Consider the following 18,222-nt stretch of genomic DNA (forward strand, 5'->3'; position numbering starts at 1 on the left):
CTCCTCTCTTTGCAACAATTTCTTCTCTCTTCCCTCAGCATTTTGTGATGTTACCAGAACTCATATATACATTGAAATCACTGTTTTCTAGCCCAGTGAAGGAAATTTAACAAATACACAGTTGCATTGGCACAAATAAACAGATCATACTGTACCTTAAACCAAAGTCACACTTAATAGAGAAATGGAATCAGAATACTCTTATGGAAAGCAGTCACTAAAAAGGAAACACTGCTGACTCTTCGCAAACAAGATTATGTTTCATTATATGTTTGAGAAATCAGTTACACTTCATGTAATTTCTCAGTGTTGAATGCCCAATGGTTGTGTTGGGGCTTGACCAAAATGGGAAGAGAAATATTTGTTCATACTGTGAAAAGGGGAAATGAGATCCAGCTTAAGCTCTAACTGCATTGATCCTGGAAGTTTAAAGATGACAGAAAGAATGGTACTCAGAAAGAATTCACAAAGGTGTCACAAGCATTCCACGACCATCCGACATTTACACATCCAGCATATGGATTGTTTCTCAGTGCTGCTTGTATTCTTTTCTTTTCAATTGAAGTCCAGTCAAATTACTATGCTGTGTTGATTTCTGGTGTACAGCCCAGTGGTTCAGTTATACATGTATATGATCCTTTTCATATTCTTTTTCATTACAGGCCCTTACAGTATATTGAATATAGTTCCCTGTGCTCTGCAGTAGGACCTTGTGGTTTATGTATTTTATGTATAGTCGTGAGTGTCTACAAATCTCAAACTCCCAATTTACCCCTGCACCCTTTTCCCCCTGGTGACCATAAGTTTGTTTTCTGTGTCTGTGAGTCTGTTTCTGTTTTGTAAATAAGTTCATTTTAATGCTGCTCCTGAAGCTCAGGGAAAATTAATATTTAACTTTATTCCATTGAAATGTGAGAAACCACTAATGGGGTACAATAGTTCTACACAGGAGAAAGATCAAGTTAAATGACAGAATATTCCTACATATATGGCTGAGTTGATACACATAGAGAAATGTTTAGGACTTCAAATAACCACCTTTTTTTTGTTTTTACTAATTCTGCACATTCCTCTGTGTGTGTATAATTATTTATTATTTTGCTTATTGCAAAAGTAAAAATATATGCTGAGAGAAGAAAACTTTGAAAATGCCAAAAAATACAGAGTAAATAAAACTTCTGAAAAGTCTTCATGAATAACCACTGTGAACATTTCATTGTATGTCTTTTAGTTGTTTTTCATACACAATATATTTTTAAACTTTTAAATCACAAAATACATGTGCATATTTTAAAAAGTCATCTAAATTGTTATAAGGTTAATGAGGAAAAATAGCCTTAACCTTTCTAATTTAATTCCCAACACCAGAGGTAACACCTTTTTAACTTCTTTAGCTATTTTTAGCTTCTTTAACTACACTCTAGTGTTACTGCCATATAGCTCAGGAGCAGGGTGATTCTACCATTTCTTCATTTTCAACCATGGATATTTTCTATTTATTTCTACCCAGGAAAATGCAGGTTTAGCTCTCTCTCACCTCCCCCTGCTCTGTTTTCCCCTTTACACACAGGCACAAACACTCCCAGATGAGTCTAATATGATGGTACAATTTGGCTGTATTTCCACTCAAGGCTTTTGGTTTTCTCAGAATTAATAATTGCCTTAGTTTTCTGTTTGCTTAGTTTTCCATATATTTATGTTTTAATTCATTACCAGAAGTCTCAGCCAAGCTCCCTTCAATAGGTGCAGACACTCCAGGCCATCTTTAAGTTTGGATTTCCCCAGCGTCCACATGGAGCCCATCCCCTCCTGCTACAACATGGATTGGCTTCGATTAGCCTGTAGCACAGGTGTCAGTGAGTGTCAGGCTTCACTCCATACACCTGTGTGATTCCTTCTCCTCTCTCCTGTGCTAGAGCCGTGTTTCCTGGAACCCACATCTTCTATCTTATTGGCTCTCTTTTAAATGGAAAGTGTCCTTCAGAGGCTTCGTGAGAAACGGTGCAGAAAGAAGTTTTTTGGTCCCTGAGAATGTCTTTGTTTTTTTCTTCTCACACTTGACAGATTGTATATAAGAATCTAGGTTTAACATCGTTGGCCTTAAATTTTAAAATTCTCTTTATCCCTGAAATTCTAAAATTTCACGATAGTGTGCATGGTATGGATTTTATTCTATAGCATTGTGCTGGGTCCTTGGTGGTCATTTCTGTCTGGAAATCTGTGTCCCTCAGTTTTGTGAATTTATTTTACATTTCCTTTTTTTAAATATTCCTTTTAAGAATTCTTATTAATTGGATGTTTGATCTCTTTATTCTCCAGTTTATTTTTTTTCATATTTTCTCTCCTGTTTTTAATCTCTGTCTTTTTATTGTATTTCTGGGAATATTTCTCTAATATTTCTCTTGGCTTTTCTATTAAATGTTTTATGAACGTGGTAATATTTTTACATCACAAGGGCTCCTCTTTTCTTCTCTGTTTATTATACAGCAGTCCTGCATGTTCCATGGATGTGACATTTTCTCTTACTTGTCTGAGATATTCATTACAGTTGTATTTTCTTCTTTCTTCTTTTCTTGCCTCTGTTTCCTTTGAGTTCCTCTTCTCCAAGTGTTTATTCTGATCTGTCTTCCACAATAGCGGCTTTCATCAAGTATCTGGCAACTGTTGCTGACTATGTATAATTAAGAGATAGGCACCAAGAAGCTGAGTGGAAAATGTCAAAAGGTTTGAACCTTGATTAAATAGGATCACAAACTGTTATGAAACAGTACTTAGTTATGTGTTTCAAAGGCAAATACAGGAAGTAATGCACCTGGAAAAAAAGACTTATCTCTTTTAGTTTTGAGAAAACTTGGGCTTTTTAAGTAACCAAAGACCAGATGAAGATCATAAAGCACAAGTAATTAATGATCTCTGTAAGACCCAGAATCCTTGTTTCCCAGGCGAGTTACTTAACAGGTAAAGAAAAATTTTTCACAGTAATCCAGGACAATTTTGATCTTTTAACCAAGAGAAAAAATTAAATTCTAGTTTAGCATCAGCACACTACTGCTGTTAAAGCTCATTTAAAAAACCCATATCATAAATTCATTCCATTTTCATTCACTTCACCACACAAGACAGGAATCCCTCCTCTCTTTCTCTCTCTCACTCATTCTCTCTCTCTTTTCCTAACTTGCTGTATTCACGTAGGTTTGGTCGTTCATTTTCTTTTGTCCTGGTCTAAAACAAGCTCTAAATAATCTCTAACTTAGGACAAAATGATTCTACTTTCTCTTAACAAAACCGCATCCTGATACCTCATGCCTTTCCCTACCAACATATATCTTACTTCCCTTGGATACTTTGCACACAGTTTTTTCCTTTACCCTTATTATTTCTAGTAGTTTCCATTACATATATTGATTAGAGTGCTTAACCTATAGTAACACAAATTCCCAAAAAAGTTGGGAGTAAGCAGTTGTGAACTGTCTGCCACATATTGATATTGTGTAGTAAATTAGCAAATTGAGGAATATATCATTTTGTAATGTCTAGAGACGTATGCCTTTTTATACTACAGTTTTTTAAAGTGGGAAAAAGAACATGTTATTAATGGACCCAAATGTCTTTAGTTTCTGTATAGTAAGAAGCCAAACACAGGTAAACTTAAACCTATGTTTAGCAATTAGTGTTTCAGTATTTTCTCTGATTTAGAAATGATATTGATATTTAATGAATAGCCATCGTTTAAGGTTAAGGTTACAAAAAGGATTTGGGAATTCTCTTCAGGCAGCCGTATTTTATAAAACACGATCACGGCTGCAAAATTCATTTACAGAGTTTTCTCCCGCTTTCATCCATTTAATTCATGGGTTCTTGACAATTGTTCTTGAATTGCCATGAGGATTTCATGAGATTTAAAAAATTAACCATCATTTTAAGTTATTTTTCTCGTTGACAAACCAGGCAAGTAGCACAAATCACAGAAACAAAGAATCTAAAAAGCTAAGCATGGGTTTTCTTTTCCTGCCGTGTTGACATACATTGAGCAAATCATTTTTATTGTACATTTAGTTCTTATGTTGAATTTCCAGTTACAGAATCTCAAACACCTCGTAGAGATAACATGAACTTATTTGACTAATCTTCATTTATATGTGCTTATATTTTCTTTAAGCCAATTAAATTAAGCTTTTTTAGAAGTTAGTTGTTAAGAGTAACATCCAGATTGAGAAATATATCACATATACATAACATACACACATAGACGTACAGACAGATGCAAACAGATTTTATAGCTTTCATTTAAACATTTTAGCCGCATGTCAGGTACAACAGTACAAAACTCAGTAGCTTATAAAATAAGAGTTGGATCTAAATGGTGTTTCTGGCAGATGGAACAAGTTAAGGTTACCCACTCAGATAGCTGAAGCCTTTTACCATATACAGGGAGAAGAGTTTTTAAGATTTTTATTTGTCTTTAATAGAAATATACGAAGGCTCTAGACAAATCTTGGGAAAAGAGAGCTTATAGAACAAATAGCAGTTTGCTTTTTAAAAAAATCTGTATTTTCTTTTTCTTTTTCCTTTATTGTTCCTGTTCCATGGTTGCTTTTGCCAACAATTCTCTCTTTGGATGCTTACATTTCAAAGATAAATTATGGTTAATAGTTCCAACGGACTGAGGGAGAAGTGTAGGTTTTACTTAAGAATGAACTCAGGGGCATACTTGCCTAGTCTTAGATGTCTAGTGTAATTACTATAAACTTTTTCTTTCTTTTAAGAGAAGGGTAGTCCAAGAAATTTTTTTTGGTAGAACAGTCCCAATGTGTGGAAGGCCTGGAACCAGTGGGGTGTGATTACAGAGTAAGGGACAACAAATCAAAATTTTCTGTGTATCTTCTGAGTCTTTGTCAAATCTATTTCCTGGTTATCAATATTTACCTAACTTTTACACCTGCTTCAGTGCCATCTGCAGATCCTGACCTTTTTTCTAAGTTTGATCACTGCCTAATCTTGTTAAGGAAGTGTTTTGTTTTCTCTTTTCTCACAAGATGTTCTTCTGTATCAATTTCTCTCTCTTCTCTCTTTCTTTTTTTTCAACCTAGTCTTCCCATAGGTACCAATAAGGCATTTGTTTAAGACGAGAGCTCTCTTACTGGTGACTCCAAACAAGTAGGTCTTTTTTATGCTTAAAACCAATAAGCCAGGGAGGAGGGTAAAGCTCAGTGGTAGAGCATGTGCTTAGCATGCACAAGGTCCTGGGTTCAATCCCCAGTACCTCCATTAAAAATAAATAAACCGAATTATCTCCAGACACACACACACACACACACTCACACACACACACACACACACACACACACACACAAAACAAACCCAAAACAATAAGCTGTTTATGGCTTAACCATGTCCACAAGAAGTGTCCTTGTGAGCCCTCTCAATGCAGAGCCAGTCTGAAGACAACTTAAAAAGCAAAGACGTTCATTGGCACAGGTGGCAAAGAAACCTCTACCTCCCACAAGTGAGACACCGTAAATCATGGACCCGCTAATCTGTGTTACCAGGAGGGTGATACTGGGATGAGAATTTTCCCAGCACAAGCAAGGCAAGAAGGCAAAGAGATGACACAGGCCCCTTATGGTCGGTGACCCTTTATTAAGACACACTTCCCTGAGAGCTGCCATGCTTGGACAAAGTTGCCTGTCACTTCATGTCTCAGGCTGCTAGCTGGCTCAGGACATAACACAAGACAAATGCGGATTCTCATCTTATGATTTCTCATCCTTATGACAAATGACACAAAAGAGACAAAGGAAAATATGACTCTTTCTGGGAGGGTAAGAATCAACACCCATAGGCATGGATTACCAAAACCAAATTCACCAAAGTCAGGATTCGAGAGCTATTTGTACAAATGTTTCCTCCTGCCATTGTGAATTTGGAGAAAAGGAGACAAGGAGAAATGTTTATCCTCCTCTTGACCATGCACTGCAAACAGAGATCTGGGAGACGGATGTGCTTCAGAACTCTCACCTTCTGCGGGTCTGCTCTCAGTTACCCCATATCTCAGCTGTGATGTCGCAAGACAGTGGATTGTTCCAGCCTTTACTGTCCCATCCTCACCACCAGAAACTGTACAGTAGGGAAAAATAACTTTTCCTCCTACCATTTTAGATTTTTGGTGGCTCTATAACAAAAGAGAAAAATAAACAAGTGTATTAACATGCGTGTCTCATGTAAACTTGGAAGAAATGCAAGGATGAATAACTTAAAGAGGTGGTTGAAGCTCAGACCTACATAACATGTTAATCAAAGAACAATGTATTTTTACAAGAGTGGTATGACAGAGAAAAAGGGTCTTAAGCTTCAAAGGGGGGCAAATTGTAGGCAGATAAATCTGTAAGAAACCAGTGGAAGATACTAGCTAGTCAGTGCAGGCTGTTAGGTCGTGTCCTCCAGGGCTGTCTTGGGGCCGACAGGCATCTAGGCTTGTTGGAGTTTGACATTTGTACAAATCTATGTTCTGCATTCAGGCAAATAGCGGGTAGACAGAGAAATTTCCTTGGATCTGCTTCTTCTCAATTCCCTTCAGTTCAAAATAATCCTTATGCTGAAGGGGTGTATTTTTTGGTGGCATTTGGTGCTATTCATCTGTAGGTTTTATTACAAGTTTCCTTGCCTTATAAGGACCCCCTTATGTTGTAACACAGAAAGGCGAAGTAAGGCTTTGTCAAAAAGGAGTTGTTAGGATTGCTGTTCCCATGAGCCATATTTACAACAGTAAAACATTAATTTAGAAATTAAAACTCTACAATAGTATCCAAAGAAGTTAGTATAGGAATCTGGCTGAGCAGTGTGCTGCTGCGCTATGTCCCTGTGGAAACAACAGGCAGGGTGTCGTGTTCTTTTGTGGAAAGTGTATTTAAGGAAATTTTAACTGAAAAAGATGAAGACCCCAGAGCGAACGCACATAAAACAATTTAATGAGAATGAGTGTTAATCAAAGATGGGAGCTCGTTTTCAGTTGCGTAAAATGTTCGTTCCATTTTTTTAAATTTCTAGTCACTCAAATTCATTACGAAACAGGAGGAAGTTTCTCTTTTGGCAGCAGTGCTAATCCAGATTGTTCCTGAGCAATAACTTTAAACAAGCTCATTTCATTATTTTCCGGCAGGTGAGTCTTAGGATGCGAGAATATCCCTCTTCAAACATAAGAAAGAAAATATTTTAAGGCAGTGGGCCAATAAATGGTTCCTGTTTCCCCCGAATCTCAAGGGGTGGAGCTCCCGAACCCCCAGGAGTAAGGGAAGTCCAAAGGAGTTAAATACTGGGGCCGACTCTGCCCCGGGCAGACTGCAGTCCGGGCACCTCAGTCACCATGAAGGCTCTCCTTGTGCTGGGGCTCGTCCTCCTCGCTGTCGCTGTGCAGGGCAAGGTCTGGGAGAGATGCGCGCTGGCCCGAAAGCTGAAGGAACTCGGAATGGATGGCTACAGGGGAGTCAGCCTGGCCAACTGTAAGTCATCTCTTGTTCGTCCTTCCAAATAGCTGGTGGGGGCGGAACGGATAGTAATGCAGGATGAATAAAGAGAAAGGGACTTTGAGTGAATGGACTTTTTAAAAACTCTCTTGGAAGGTTTGTACACTTAACAATGTTTAAAAATATCACCTTGTTTCTTTAGAATCAGATGTACCAGCTGAAGGTTTGAGGGTATGGGAGGGCAAAACTCTATATCACTCTAAGTAGGCCGGGACCCATGCTTCCAGTGCCACTAAATTTGCGGGTTCGGTTCCCTCAGCGGCCCACGTAAGGCTGGCTGAAAGGTACTTTTGGGCACCTGGGATGTCTCTGTCAGGCCCTTGGCATTTGAGTCCAGCCATGTCTAGTTTGGAACTTGGGTTCTGCAAGCCTAGAGTAATGCAGTATTTTTCTCCTTTCTAATCATGATGTTGGGGTTTTAACAGCAAATTTTAAAAATTCTGTGGAACTCTTTTTTTGGAGGGGGGGTAATTAGGTTTGCTTATTTATTTTTAATGGAGGTACTGAGGACTGAACCCACAACCTCGTGCATGCTAAGGACACGCTCTACCACCGAGCTCTACCCTCCCCGCTGAACTAACACAGGGGCTAGTAGGACCCAACTTCCCCTCAGTCAGTGTTTGTATGAGGATCCCTGAAATGCAGCGGGAAAGGACGTTTCATTATTCTTACTCACTCTAGTTGATGAAGTAGTTTTCACTTTCTGCCACAGAATTCAAGCTGTGCCCAAAGTAAATGTTGCTCTTGATTTTAGTCCAATTTTGTCGATGTAGTCACGGTATTTTTCAGACTGAATTCAGACATTTCCCCTCAATAACTATTTCTGAGCAAATGAGCAGATGGCTGGTTGGACGGAAGGGTAGGTGGGTGGACAGAACAGTCTTCTCCATTCTACAGCTCTTGTCTGGGGTGTAGTTTGACATCCAAATTCACCTTTAGATATCATAAGAAAACTTCTTCCTCCCAGAAATTCCTTATTTTCCCCACTAAAAAGCACTCTTCCATCATCATCATATATCTACTGCTAAGCACAAATCCACTCAACAACTCTGTTGATTTTTCTCTTCTAGGCTGAATCTTACCTGAGGGATGGGAGCAGGGGAAGCGTAATAGAAAAACAACTAGTTTCATATTTTCTAAAGTATGTTATCTTGTTTCATTAGTATTACAAAATGATTTGATAGCAAAAGAATTCTCTTAAGGGCCCTTTAGCACTAAGGTGTTAAAATACTTTACACGTAAAAGTCATCTTTATACTTACAAAGGCGTCAGTCATTAGTAAAATTGAATTTGCCTGATAGAACATGCTTTGCAATGTAAGTCACGTGGTGTTACTGTTTACTACTAAAAGTAAGTTCTTTTCAGGGATGTGTTTGGCCAGATGGGAAAGTAGTTATAACACGAAAACTACAAACTACAACCGCGGCAGCGGAAGCACCGATTACGGGATATTTCAGATCAACAGCCGCTACTGGTGTAACGATGGCAAAACTCCAAAAGCAGTGAACGGCTGTGGCATCAACTGCGACGGTAAGACAAGATGACACTGAGTGTGGGCACAGGGACTGTCCTGTCATGTTTACAAGAACAGAGATTCAGAACAAACAAAAAGGCCTTGATGGGGTCACCAGGGACCTAGGAAACCTCCATCTCAACTTCCAGAAACTCTTTATTACCCTCCTCCTGATTCCTGAAGTAAGAACGTAAAGTGCTCCTATCATGAAAGGTTGCTGTTCTCTGATACACAGAGGTTTCTGGAGGGATCCATCAATTTACTGTGGCTGGACTGTCTGACTCTCTGTGCAGAACTATGCACTCCTCTGACTTACTCTGAGGAGGTTTAGGGATAATTTGGTGATTTGGTCTTTTTTTTTTTTTTTTATATCTATAGTCCTTTATAGAAAATGAAACAATTAGTTGTTAACTAATCAAGGAAGAGAAATATGTGTGGTCCTTTTCTAACCATTGTTTTTACTTTTTATTATGAAATGTTCTAAATTATAGAAATTGGTATAATAAACAGCAATGTACCCATCATGTACTTTAACAGTTTTTGGCATTTTGTCTTATTTACTTCTCTGTGTGTGTGTGTGTATATATATATATATATATATATATTTTTTTTTTTTTTGGCTGAGTGATTTTAAAGTGAATTAGAAGCATTATGACATTTAATTTCTAAATTCTTTAGTTTACACTTTCCAGAAATACAGTTCCTATATAATCATAGTCATTCTAACAAGCTAATTTATGGATTTGTTCAATTGGGGTGAAGCAAATATTCTACTGAGTTTATTTAAAATTAGAATGTGGAATCTTTTGTGTATACAATTTTGGAGAAGTATTGCAAAATTTTCTATTGTTAAATTTTTAAATATTAAATTTTCTAATAGAGAAGATGAATATCTTAGAATATTCTTTTATATTCAGTTAACTTCTGTTTTAAAATATTTTGTATTATATAATAATTTGTGGTCCTTGAATGAAAATTCTTACTACCCAGAGATTTGTGACCACTGCTAACTTGGTATACACAAATTCTTTCAGGACATGTATGGAACTTGTCTATGAAGGTAAAGCAGTGTCATGCACATATCTACCCACATACAAATGTGCAGGCAATGTGTGTTTTAACAAAAATGATATTGCTTTCTATATACTACTCTACGATTTGTTCTTTATCACATAAAATTATTTTTAAGTCACAAATACCAATATGTATTATTTTTTAAAGATGACTAGAATTCCACTACATAAATATTCTGTCATTTATCAGTCTAGCTCTTACTGGTAAGCTCTTAGGCTGTTTCCATTTTCCCCTTTTATTAATTGCTATGAGACACCTTGTGCATACATCTTTGCGTGTGTTTTTATTATTTCTTTAGGAATACTTTTCCAGTAGTAGAAATACTGAGCAAAAATATGCTGGGCCAGTTTCTGTTTCTTCATTTGTTTAAAGTGTTTAGTAAAAAAAAAGAAACATCTATCATATTAGTTAATAATTCCATTGCTTCCAATGACTTTGGAAAACGAGAAACAGAATGCTTTATTTCATGCCAAATGGGATACAAGGAAGAAAAAGTTTTCTCTCAACATTCGTAGATACATAGACTCTTGAAAGGTAATCTGTGTTCTCTCTTAGCTTAAGAGAATAAAACTGGCTGAATGTTAAGTTAAAATGAAATTTCTATAACCGTTGTTTTCATTCCTCACCGTCTCTTTTTCAGTTTTGCTGCAAGATGACATCACTAAAGCCGTACAATGTGCAAAGAGGGTTGTCAGGGACCCTCAAGGCATTAGAGCATGGTATGTTTTTTTTTCCTTCCAGTTTTATTGAGATGTAATTGACATACAGCACTGGATACTTTAAGGTATACAGCGTAATGATTTGACTTGCATACATCACAGTAGGTTTAGTGAACATCCATTCCTCAGACTGTTAGAGCAGGCAGATAGCTAGATGTGAGCAGAGAAGGGGGGACACAGGCCAAATGGCAGGGTTTGGCAGAAAAAGAAGGGTCCTGGGCCAAATGCAGGAAACCCTACATCATGTAAACAACAGGGGTCCCTGGGCAGAGAAAGAAAAGTAGGAACCTCTGGGCTGATAAGGGGTCACAAATTTTAGAGTGACAAGTGGTTGGGAGGCTGACAAAGAAAGGTGGGAAAAGGCAAGAACCTCCAGTGTCCAAATGTAACTTTTTCTCATTATGCCCTCATTACAATAAAATTAGCCTTGCAGATTAGAAGTACCCATCATGCACCAACGCCATGATATTTCCCAGCCACACTAAATAAAGACAAAAATCCCTCCTCCCTTTGGGAAGGTGGAGTTGGGATGAAAATCAGAGAATAGGACCCCAAACCCTTCCCCCCACAGTGAATATTCCGCCCACTCATTTTCACACTCTATGTAACTGATCTGCCAGAGAAATCAGGGCAGTAACTTCCCTGAGACTGCCTGCTGTCCCCGTGAGAGTGTACTATCTGTCTCTTAGTAAATCCTCACTTTACTTTCTTAGCTTCTCATCTCTGAATTCTTTCTACCAGGAGGCAAGAACCTAATCACCTGCAGAAATATGGATACAAAATTAAAGGAACAGAAGATAAAGTTTTTTGTGTGTGATGCTCTTAGGAGTTTCTCTCTTGACAGTTTTCATATATAAAATGTAGCAGTTAATTATATTTATCAGTTTGTACATAACAGCTCCAGTATTTATCTTACTATAGTTGGAATTTGTAGTAACTTTTGACTGCCTTCATCCAATTCCCATCTTCTTCCTCCCCACCCCAACCCTCACCTCTGGTATCCACAAATCTCTTTTTCTGAGTTTTTTGTATGTGTGGTTTTGAAGTATAAGGCACCTACCACACTCTGTTAGTTCCTGTTGCAAGCATGCTGTGTTTTAAGCATCAAAGGGGAGATCTGGTTTGCCCTCCTGTTCTGAGACAAGTCAGAGAACATTTCCAAAGACCAAACTGTGCTGCTGAGAATTGACGACTGCAGCTCTGGGTTTACGCTGAAAAGCGTGTTACCTCAAAACGATCTACTTTAACTGATTCAGAATCTTACCCTTTTACTCCTCAATTTCTTTTAGCGGATTTCTAGGGTTTTTAAGATTCTCTGCACTCAAGTAGAGTTGATTTACAATGTTGTGTTAGCTTCTCGTAGAGTATCACACTAAGTGAACGCACCTATGTTTTAACCTTATTTCTGCTTGTTTCATCTTTCTTTCCAGGGTGGCATGGAAAAATAAATGCCGAGGCCAAGATCTCAGGAAGTATGTTGTGGGTTGCAGATTGTAACTGCGGAGTTTCCTTCTTCAGCTCATTTTCTCTCTTTTTCATATCAAGGAAGTCATCATTTAAGTGACAGGTCATACTACCATTATTTCAAGCAAATAATGTTTCTACAAATGCAGGAGCATGTAGTCTTTTTTCTAAGAGGCTTAATATTTACTAACATGTTTCTTGTTGGATATGAGGCCTACAGTGCTTTCGGTTGGCTAACAGAACTAATGCTGGTGAACATTTGTCTAAAATCGTAATTATCAAATAGATCTGCAGCCCATTCAGTTCTTAATCAAAGAAAGAACCCAGACTTAATCTTGAATGATACAAGTACTGGCCAATATTCAATGGAAATGTAACTCCAGAGTATCTTGAATGGATCTTAGGCAAAGTCCCACCAACATAGGCACGTGACGCCTTCATCTGTTCAGCCATCGTCAAAAACAGTAAACGATAACCACTGTTTGTTGGGTAATGTAACGTTTTAAAAGGGACAGAAGGCCAAATGGCTAATAATGAAGACAATCTGAATTAAGATTTTTGTTTCCAGTAAGTGTGAGGCCTTTGCTTTAACTGTTTTCTTAGAAAGGTTGCATTTACGAAGCTTTAAAAATAAACACACAAGTTATATATCAATCTATTTTAGCCCTTTTAAAGAACTCCTTCATGCATCTTGCTGACCACGAAGAGAGATTAGATCAAGAAATAGAGAGAGAGTTTAGATGAGGGGTTACTTTTCCTTAATTTCATTAACTTCCTGCATTATGACTAAATTCATAGGCAGATGAGCTTGCAAGTATGGAAATAATTGCTAATTAACCACAGATGTGAAATCACGCATGCTGTTAAAAAACACAAACACTATCATTAAAGGCTTTGCAAGTCATACCTTGTCTTTCTTTTTTTAGACCCATTTAGTGTCTTTGAAGAAAAAGATATGTATGTATATACTTGGGAAAAATGATTTGGCACTTAAGTATTTGCTGTACCCAAACACCTGGAAAATGCTGGAGAGAAACCCCTGAGCATGCTGACAGGTCTCACTTGAAATTCATAACCACAGATCTCATATGGGCCCTCCAGTCCGCCCGCCATCTGAGTCACTTCTCTGCAGCCCTCTGTCTGAGTCCCCACTCTCCAAAATGACCAGCACTGTTTCACTTCTCCTCTCCTCAAAGTCCCAGCACACACGCCCAACCACTCACCTTCTCCCTGCTCTCATCTCAGTAGATGGCCGGCCGCAGGGTACCCTGGGAGAAGAGGAGCAACTCAGGCCAAGCCCTTCCCTCCTGGCCACCATAGGAGAGGCCACATCTTCCCCTGGGCCCCTCCCCTCTTCCTTCCCCGCTATAACTCGGTTGAAGGACCTCTGCCCCTGCCAGTGGCAGTGTCCCCACATGCAACCTCCACCGCAGCCTCCTCACTCCTCCAATTGAGGCTGATTGTGTCCTGCATCCTGAGTTTCTCCCTCTTTGCTGGATCAGCCCCCTCATTGTGCAAACTGCCCCGGTAACCTTCCCTCTTACAAAGAACTCTCCGTTGACTCTACATAACCTGCAAGTACCACATCGTTCTCCGCTCCCTTTGACAGCAACACTTCTGGGACAAGATAACTCTATGCACCAAGTCCATGTCCTCACACCCTTTCTCTTTTCAACCCTTCCTAATCTGACTGCTCTCCTCACTCAGCTGAAGACTGCTCCAACGTGACTCCTCCCATGACCCCTTGGGGCCAACTCTAGGGACCACCTGTTCTCTGTTCATCTTGCTTGATCTCTCAGCAGCATCGGACAAAGTGAGCCACTTCATCCTTCTAGAAAAGTCTTTCTCCCTCAGCTTCTCATTTACATCCTACCTCACCGATGCCTTCTCCTCAATCCCTGGCTGGCGATTTGTCCGCTATTTAATTTCTAATTTTGGGAGGGCCCCGGGCTGTATGCCTATAACCATTTGCTAGACTACATGTTTTTCTTATGTATTTATTTGTGTCTTCTTGCTGAAATATAAATTTCAAAAGAACAGAGGCTTCCCCCCCCCCCCACTTTTTAAAAGACATTGAGGGTGGGAGGGTATAGCTCAAGTGGTAAGTGTGCATGCTTCCACGTAGGAGGTCCTGGGTTCATCTTCAGTGGATCTTAGGCAGAGTCCCATCTATGTAGGCATGTGACGCCTTCATCTGTTCAGTCATCTTCAAAAACAGTAAACAATAACCACTGTTTGTTGCACAATGTAACATTTTAAAAGGAACAGAATGCTAAATGGCTAAAAGTGAAGACAATCTGAATTGAGAATTTTGTTCCTGGGTTCAGTGGAGGAACCCAGTACCTCCACTGAAATAAATAATTAACCAAATAAACCTAATTACTGCCCACCCTCTAAAAAAAAAAACCAAAAAACAAAAAAGTAAAGGCAATGAAATACTCTCAACTTTTCCCAAAATTTGCAAGTATATTAGAGACTTTTATTTTTTCTGAACACTTTTAGAGGACTGTGCCAACATGGTGCCCAGTGGCTCTGAGTCCTTCAGTGTGTAAATCCTACACAACCTCAAAACATCATACAAATCAGGACATTAACACTGATCCATTACTGCCACCTAATCATCAGATCCCATTCATTTTCATCTACTGTCCCTGTTTGTCCTTCTTAATAAAAAGATCTAATTCAGAATCATGTGGTGTATTTGGGTGTCATGTTTTTATCAGTTTCCTTCCATCTAGATCATTTCTTCAGTCTTTTCCTTGACTTTTATGATTTTAGCCCTGTTGAAGATGGCAAACCAGCTGTGTTGTAAAAGGACCTGAGGTTTTCTGACGCTCTCCTGATTAGATCAGCCTGTGCATCCTTGGCAGGAACACCACACATGTGATGCCGTGCTCCTCTCCTTGGGTCTTCTCAGGTGGCATGTGGTTTTGAAATGTTCTGTTAGTGATGACATTCACTTTGATTATTTGATTAAGGTGATGTCTGCAAGTCATCTCCGCTGTGAAGTATTTGGAAAAGGGTAAGTTACTTTGAGATTGTTCCTCATCAAATTTTCAATTAATGCATTTAATTATTATATCAAGTGGACCCCTGGCTTCCTATTATCAAATTATGATGAGCTATAATCCATCCCTGTCATGTATTCTGATGGGCACGTTGTCCCTGATTTGGCCACTAGAGCCCCTGCAAGCTAGCTTCTCTGTCATTTTGACACGTCCCCATCCTCTTTGAGCACTTGTTTTTGTTTTCTGGCACAAAATGTTCCAAGGTTCAGCTGGTTCTTTTCCTGTTTCAGCCTGGAATCAGCCTTTGCTCCAAAGAGCCCTCATTCCTCAGAGTGGAGAAGGGTATTTCACAAACAAGACCTGGGCACCAGGGTGTCACTGTTCCCAGGCCCCATCAATGGACAAAGCTACAGGATGTGCATATTTACACGATATTTATCTCTATGTCCATCTGTTTAAATTGAATTCACATAATACCTCCAATTCAAATCCTACCCCACTAGGCTCATTCATATTTTCCCCTTTTCCATGTTGGTAACTGCTTTCTATGACAGTGAGAAACCAGGTACCCATTGTTCATATTGTCCTTAAAATGTATCCTTTGTAGGTGCAAATCTACTGGTAACCTCTGCTCTGAGTTCCTGGATTTGGACCCTGTTCATCATCTCAGTCCTTGCTGATTTCACATCTGAAGGACGTCCTGAGCCCTGTGACCCTCAGGGATCCCCAAGCCCGTCAGCTCCCAGGCTCTACAGGAGTTGCCCATCCAAGAGGTGGGGATTGTTTCCTTTTGCTTTTACTGGTCTTTCCTTCCTCTCTCAAGTTGTAATGTTTCAACTTATTTCCCAGGTGACTCTGACAAAATTGCTGAAGCAAGACATTTCTTCTTTTGAACGGCTATGAGCTATTTCTCAACTCTGATTATGCATGAGATTGTCAAAGCTTCATCCTACAGTTACCGTATCAGACACTTGGGAGTAGATGTAAGTAACCTGTATGCTTAGGGTATTTGATGCACCGCTGGAGTGGAGATCCAAGCACATAGCTCTGGTTACCAGCCACAGGCAGCTTGTGCCATGGGCAGGGACAAGCGCACACATGAGGTTCACTGAGAGCACGTATGAAGAACTCTGGGAGAATTCTTAGGGGTCAAAGTGTCAGCAGCACAGATTCATCCCCACCCTCCCACCATCTTGCTGAAGAGTCATCTGGGTTCAAGGCAGCTGGTTGTACTTTGCAACCATCTCTAAGAAAGGGATTCCATCTGCATATCGCTGTTTTTTGTAGGTTAAACCATTCAAAATTGCTGTTTTGTGGGGCAAAGTCAGGCAAATACTAACATGGTCAATATTTCCATCTAAGACACGTAGAACGGTTGGGATTGGGGCAGATGACTCGTAATCAGTTAAGGAAACCAGTGCTCCCTGCCTGGGGCTCCATGAGAATCCACACACCAGTGCTGGGGTCTTGGCTGGAGACCCCGGGTTTTCCCGCTTGTTAGTGCTTCATGAAGAGTTGGCAAATCCTGTTAATTTCTAAATTGCAATACGTTTGATTCATATAGTATGAAAAGTGACTCAGTTACACACTCCCACATGCATGCAAATACAATGTGAACAATACTCACTTTTAGAATACTTAGAGAAGAAATCTTTTTTGGTAGATGAGAGAAAATGGCTGGATCTGGTGAACTGAGAGAGCAGACCACACAAAACATGCGTGCATACTCACTTTTTCCCTTGGTTTTTAAGTTCGGTCATGTATTCTGGGGACTAAGGTAACTTTATAGCCTAACCAGTAAGACAAGGTACCTCCATGTGCAACTGGAAGATGTATTACTGGGCCCAGTGTCTGCACCGAGTCACATCTAAGGAAAGACAGTTCAGTAACTAACATTATTAAAAGCAAATTTATGTTTTTACTGGCTTCTCTTAGGCATATCTCAGAGGATAGAATTTATAACTCAAAGCAGTACTTTTTAAAAATCTCTTTCCCCTGTTCCTCTCCATTCCCTTCCTCATTCTCGACTTGCTACCAAATATCTACTTGAAGTCAATCTCGTGATTCTTTCCTGCCTCTTTTCAGTTTCCTGCCCGTGTAGGAGGCCCAGACCTTGCCGCTGTCATCTGCCCATCCCTTCCCTCATAGACCGTTCCCTCTGACTTCTTCTTCCTCCAGTCCCGATGTTCACAGACCTCACTTCCTTCTGTGAAGGAGAAACCGGGCTGGTCTAACAAGATAACTCACAAGTTTAGGAATGTGAAGGAGAGGCTGGGCTGGGCTAACAAGATAACTCACAAATCTAAGTATCGGAATACTGATCTGAGTTCTGCTGTACTAACTTGTAAATCTAAGTTAATTAGTGTTGGTTTGCTGTTCATGTTTTTTGCTAGCCAGCTGGATTTTCAAAGATACATATCTGGCTTTGGAATGTTGGTTTGCTGCCTCCCCGCCTCCACTTTTGTGATGCTAATACTGCTAAAGCTGTTCCATGCCTATTGGCCGAATACCCCAAGCTTGTACTTTACCCTATAAAACCTCATGTGCATGTCTTGGAGGTGCTCAGAGCTTCGGAGCAGAAGCCCCTCTGAGCCCGCCGGCGTAATACATCTGAGTACTCCAACCTCCGAGTGGTGCTTGTTTCTTGACTGGCCTGTCGTTTCCATAACATTTCTGGAGGCCCCAGTGAGATACAACCACGCCGGCCCCTTGAGCCACTGGACTGGTGGCTCTGGCCGACCGGGGGACGGGATTCCACCAGCGAACGAGGTGGGGCCGCCCGACGGTATTCCGGGTTCTCCATCATGGTGGCAACTCGGCCCACGGGGTGGCTGGGCTACAACCAGAGCCAGACTCCATGGAGGGACGGACAGACTCACCAGGTGGCCGTCCGGACAAGGTAGGAACCCCTGGGAGGAATC

The 18,222-nt window shown here is 39.9% G+C and overlaps 1 protein-coding gene across 1 annotated transcript; it reads left to right on the forward strand.

The window, feature by feature from the left end:
* Positions 1-2,056: 2,056 nt before the first annotated feature.
* LOC123616022 (lysozyme C-like) lies at positions 2,057-12,474 on the forward strand. The gene is made up of 4 exons (XM_074375445.1): positions 2,057-7,499; positions 8,889-9,053; positions 10,751-10,829; positions 12,260-12,474. Exons 1-4 carry the CDS (start codon positions 7,364-7,366, stop codon positions 12,324-12,326), a joined length of 447 nt encoding a protein of 148 aa, XP_074231546.1. The 5' UTR covers positions 2,057-7,363; the 3' UTR covers positions 12,327-12,474.
* The last annotated feature ends 5,748 nt before the right edge of the window (positions 12,475-18,222 follow it).

Source organism: Camelus bactrianus, chromosome 12 (assembly GCF_048773025.1).
Source record: "Camelus bactrianus isolate YW-2024 breed Bactrian camel chromosome 12, ASM4877302v1, whole genome shotgun sequence".
Taxonomy (NCBI): domain Eukaryota; kingdom Metazoa; phylum Chordata; class Mammalia; order Artiodactyla; family Camelidae; genus Camelus; species Camelus bactrianus.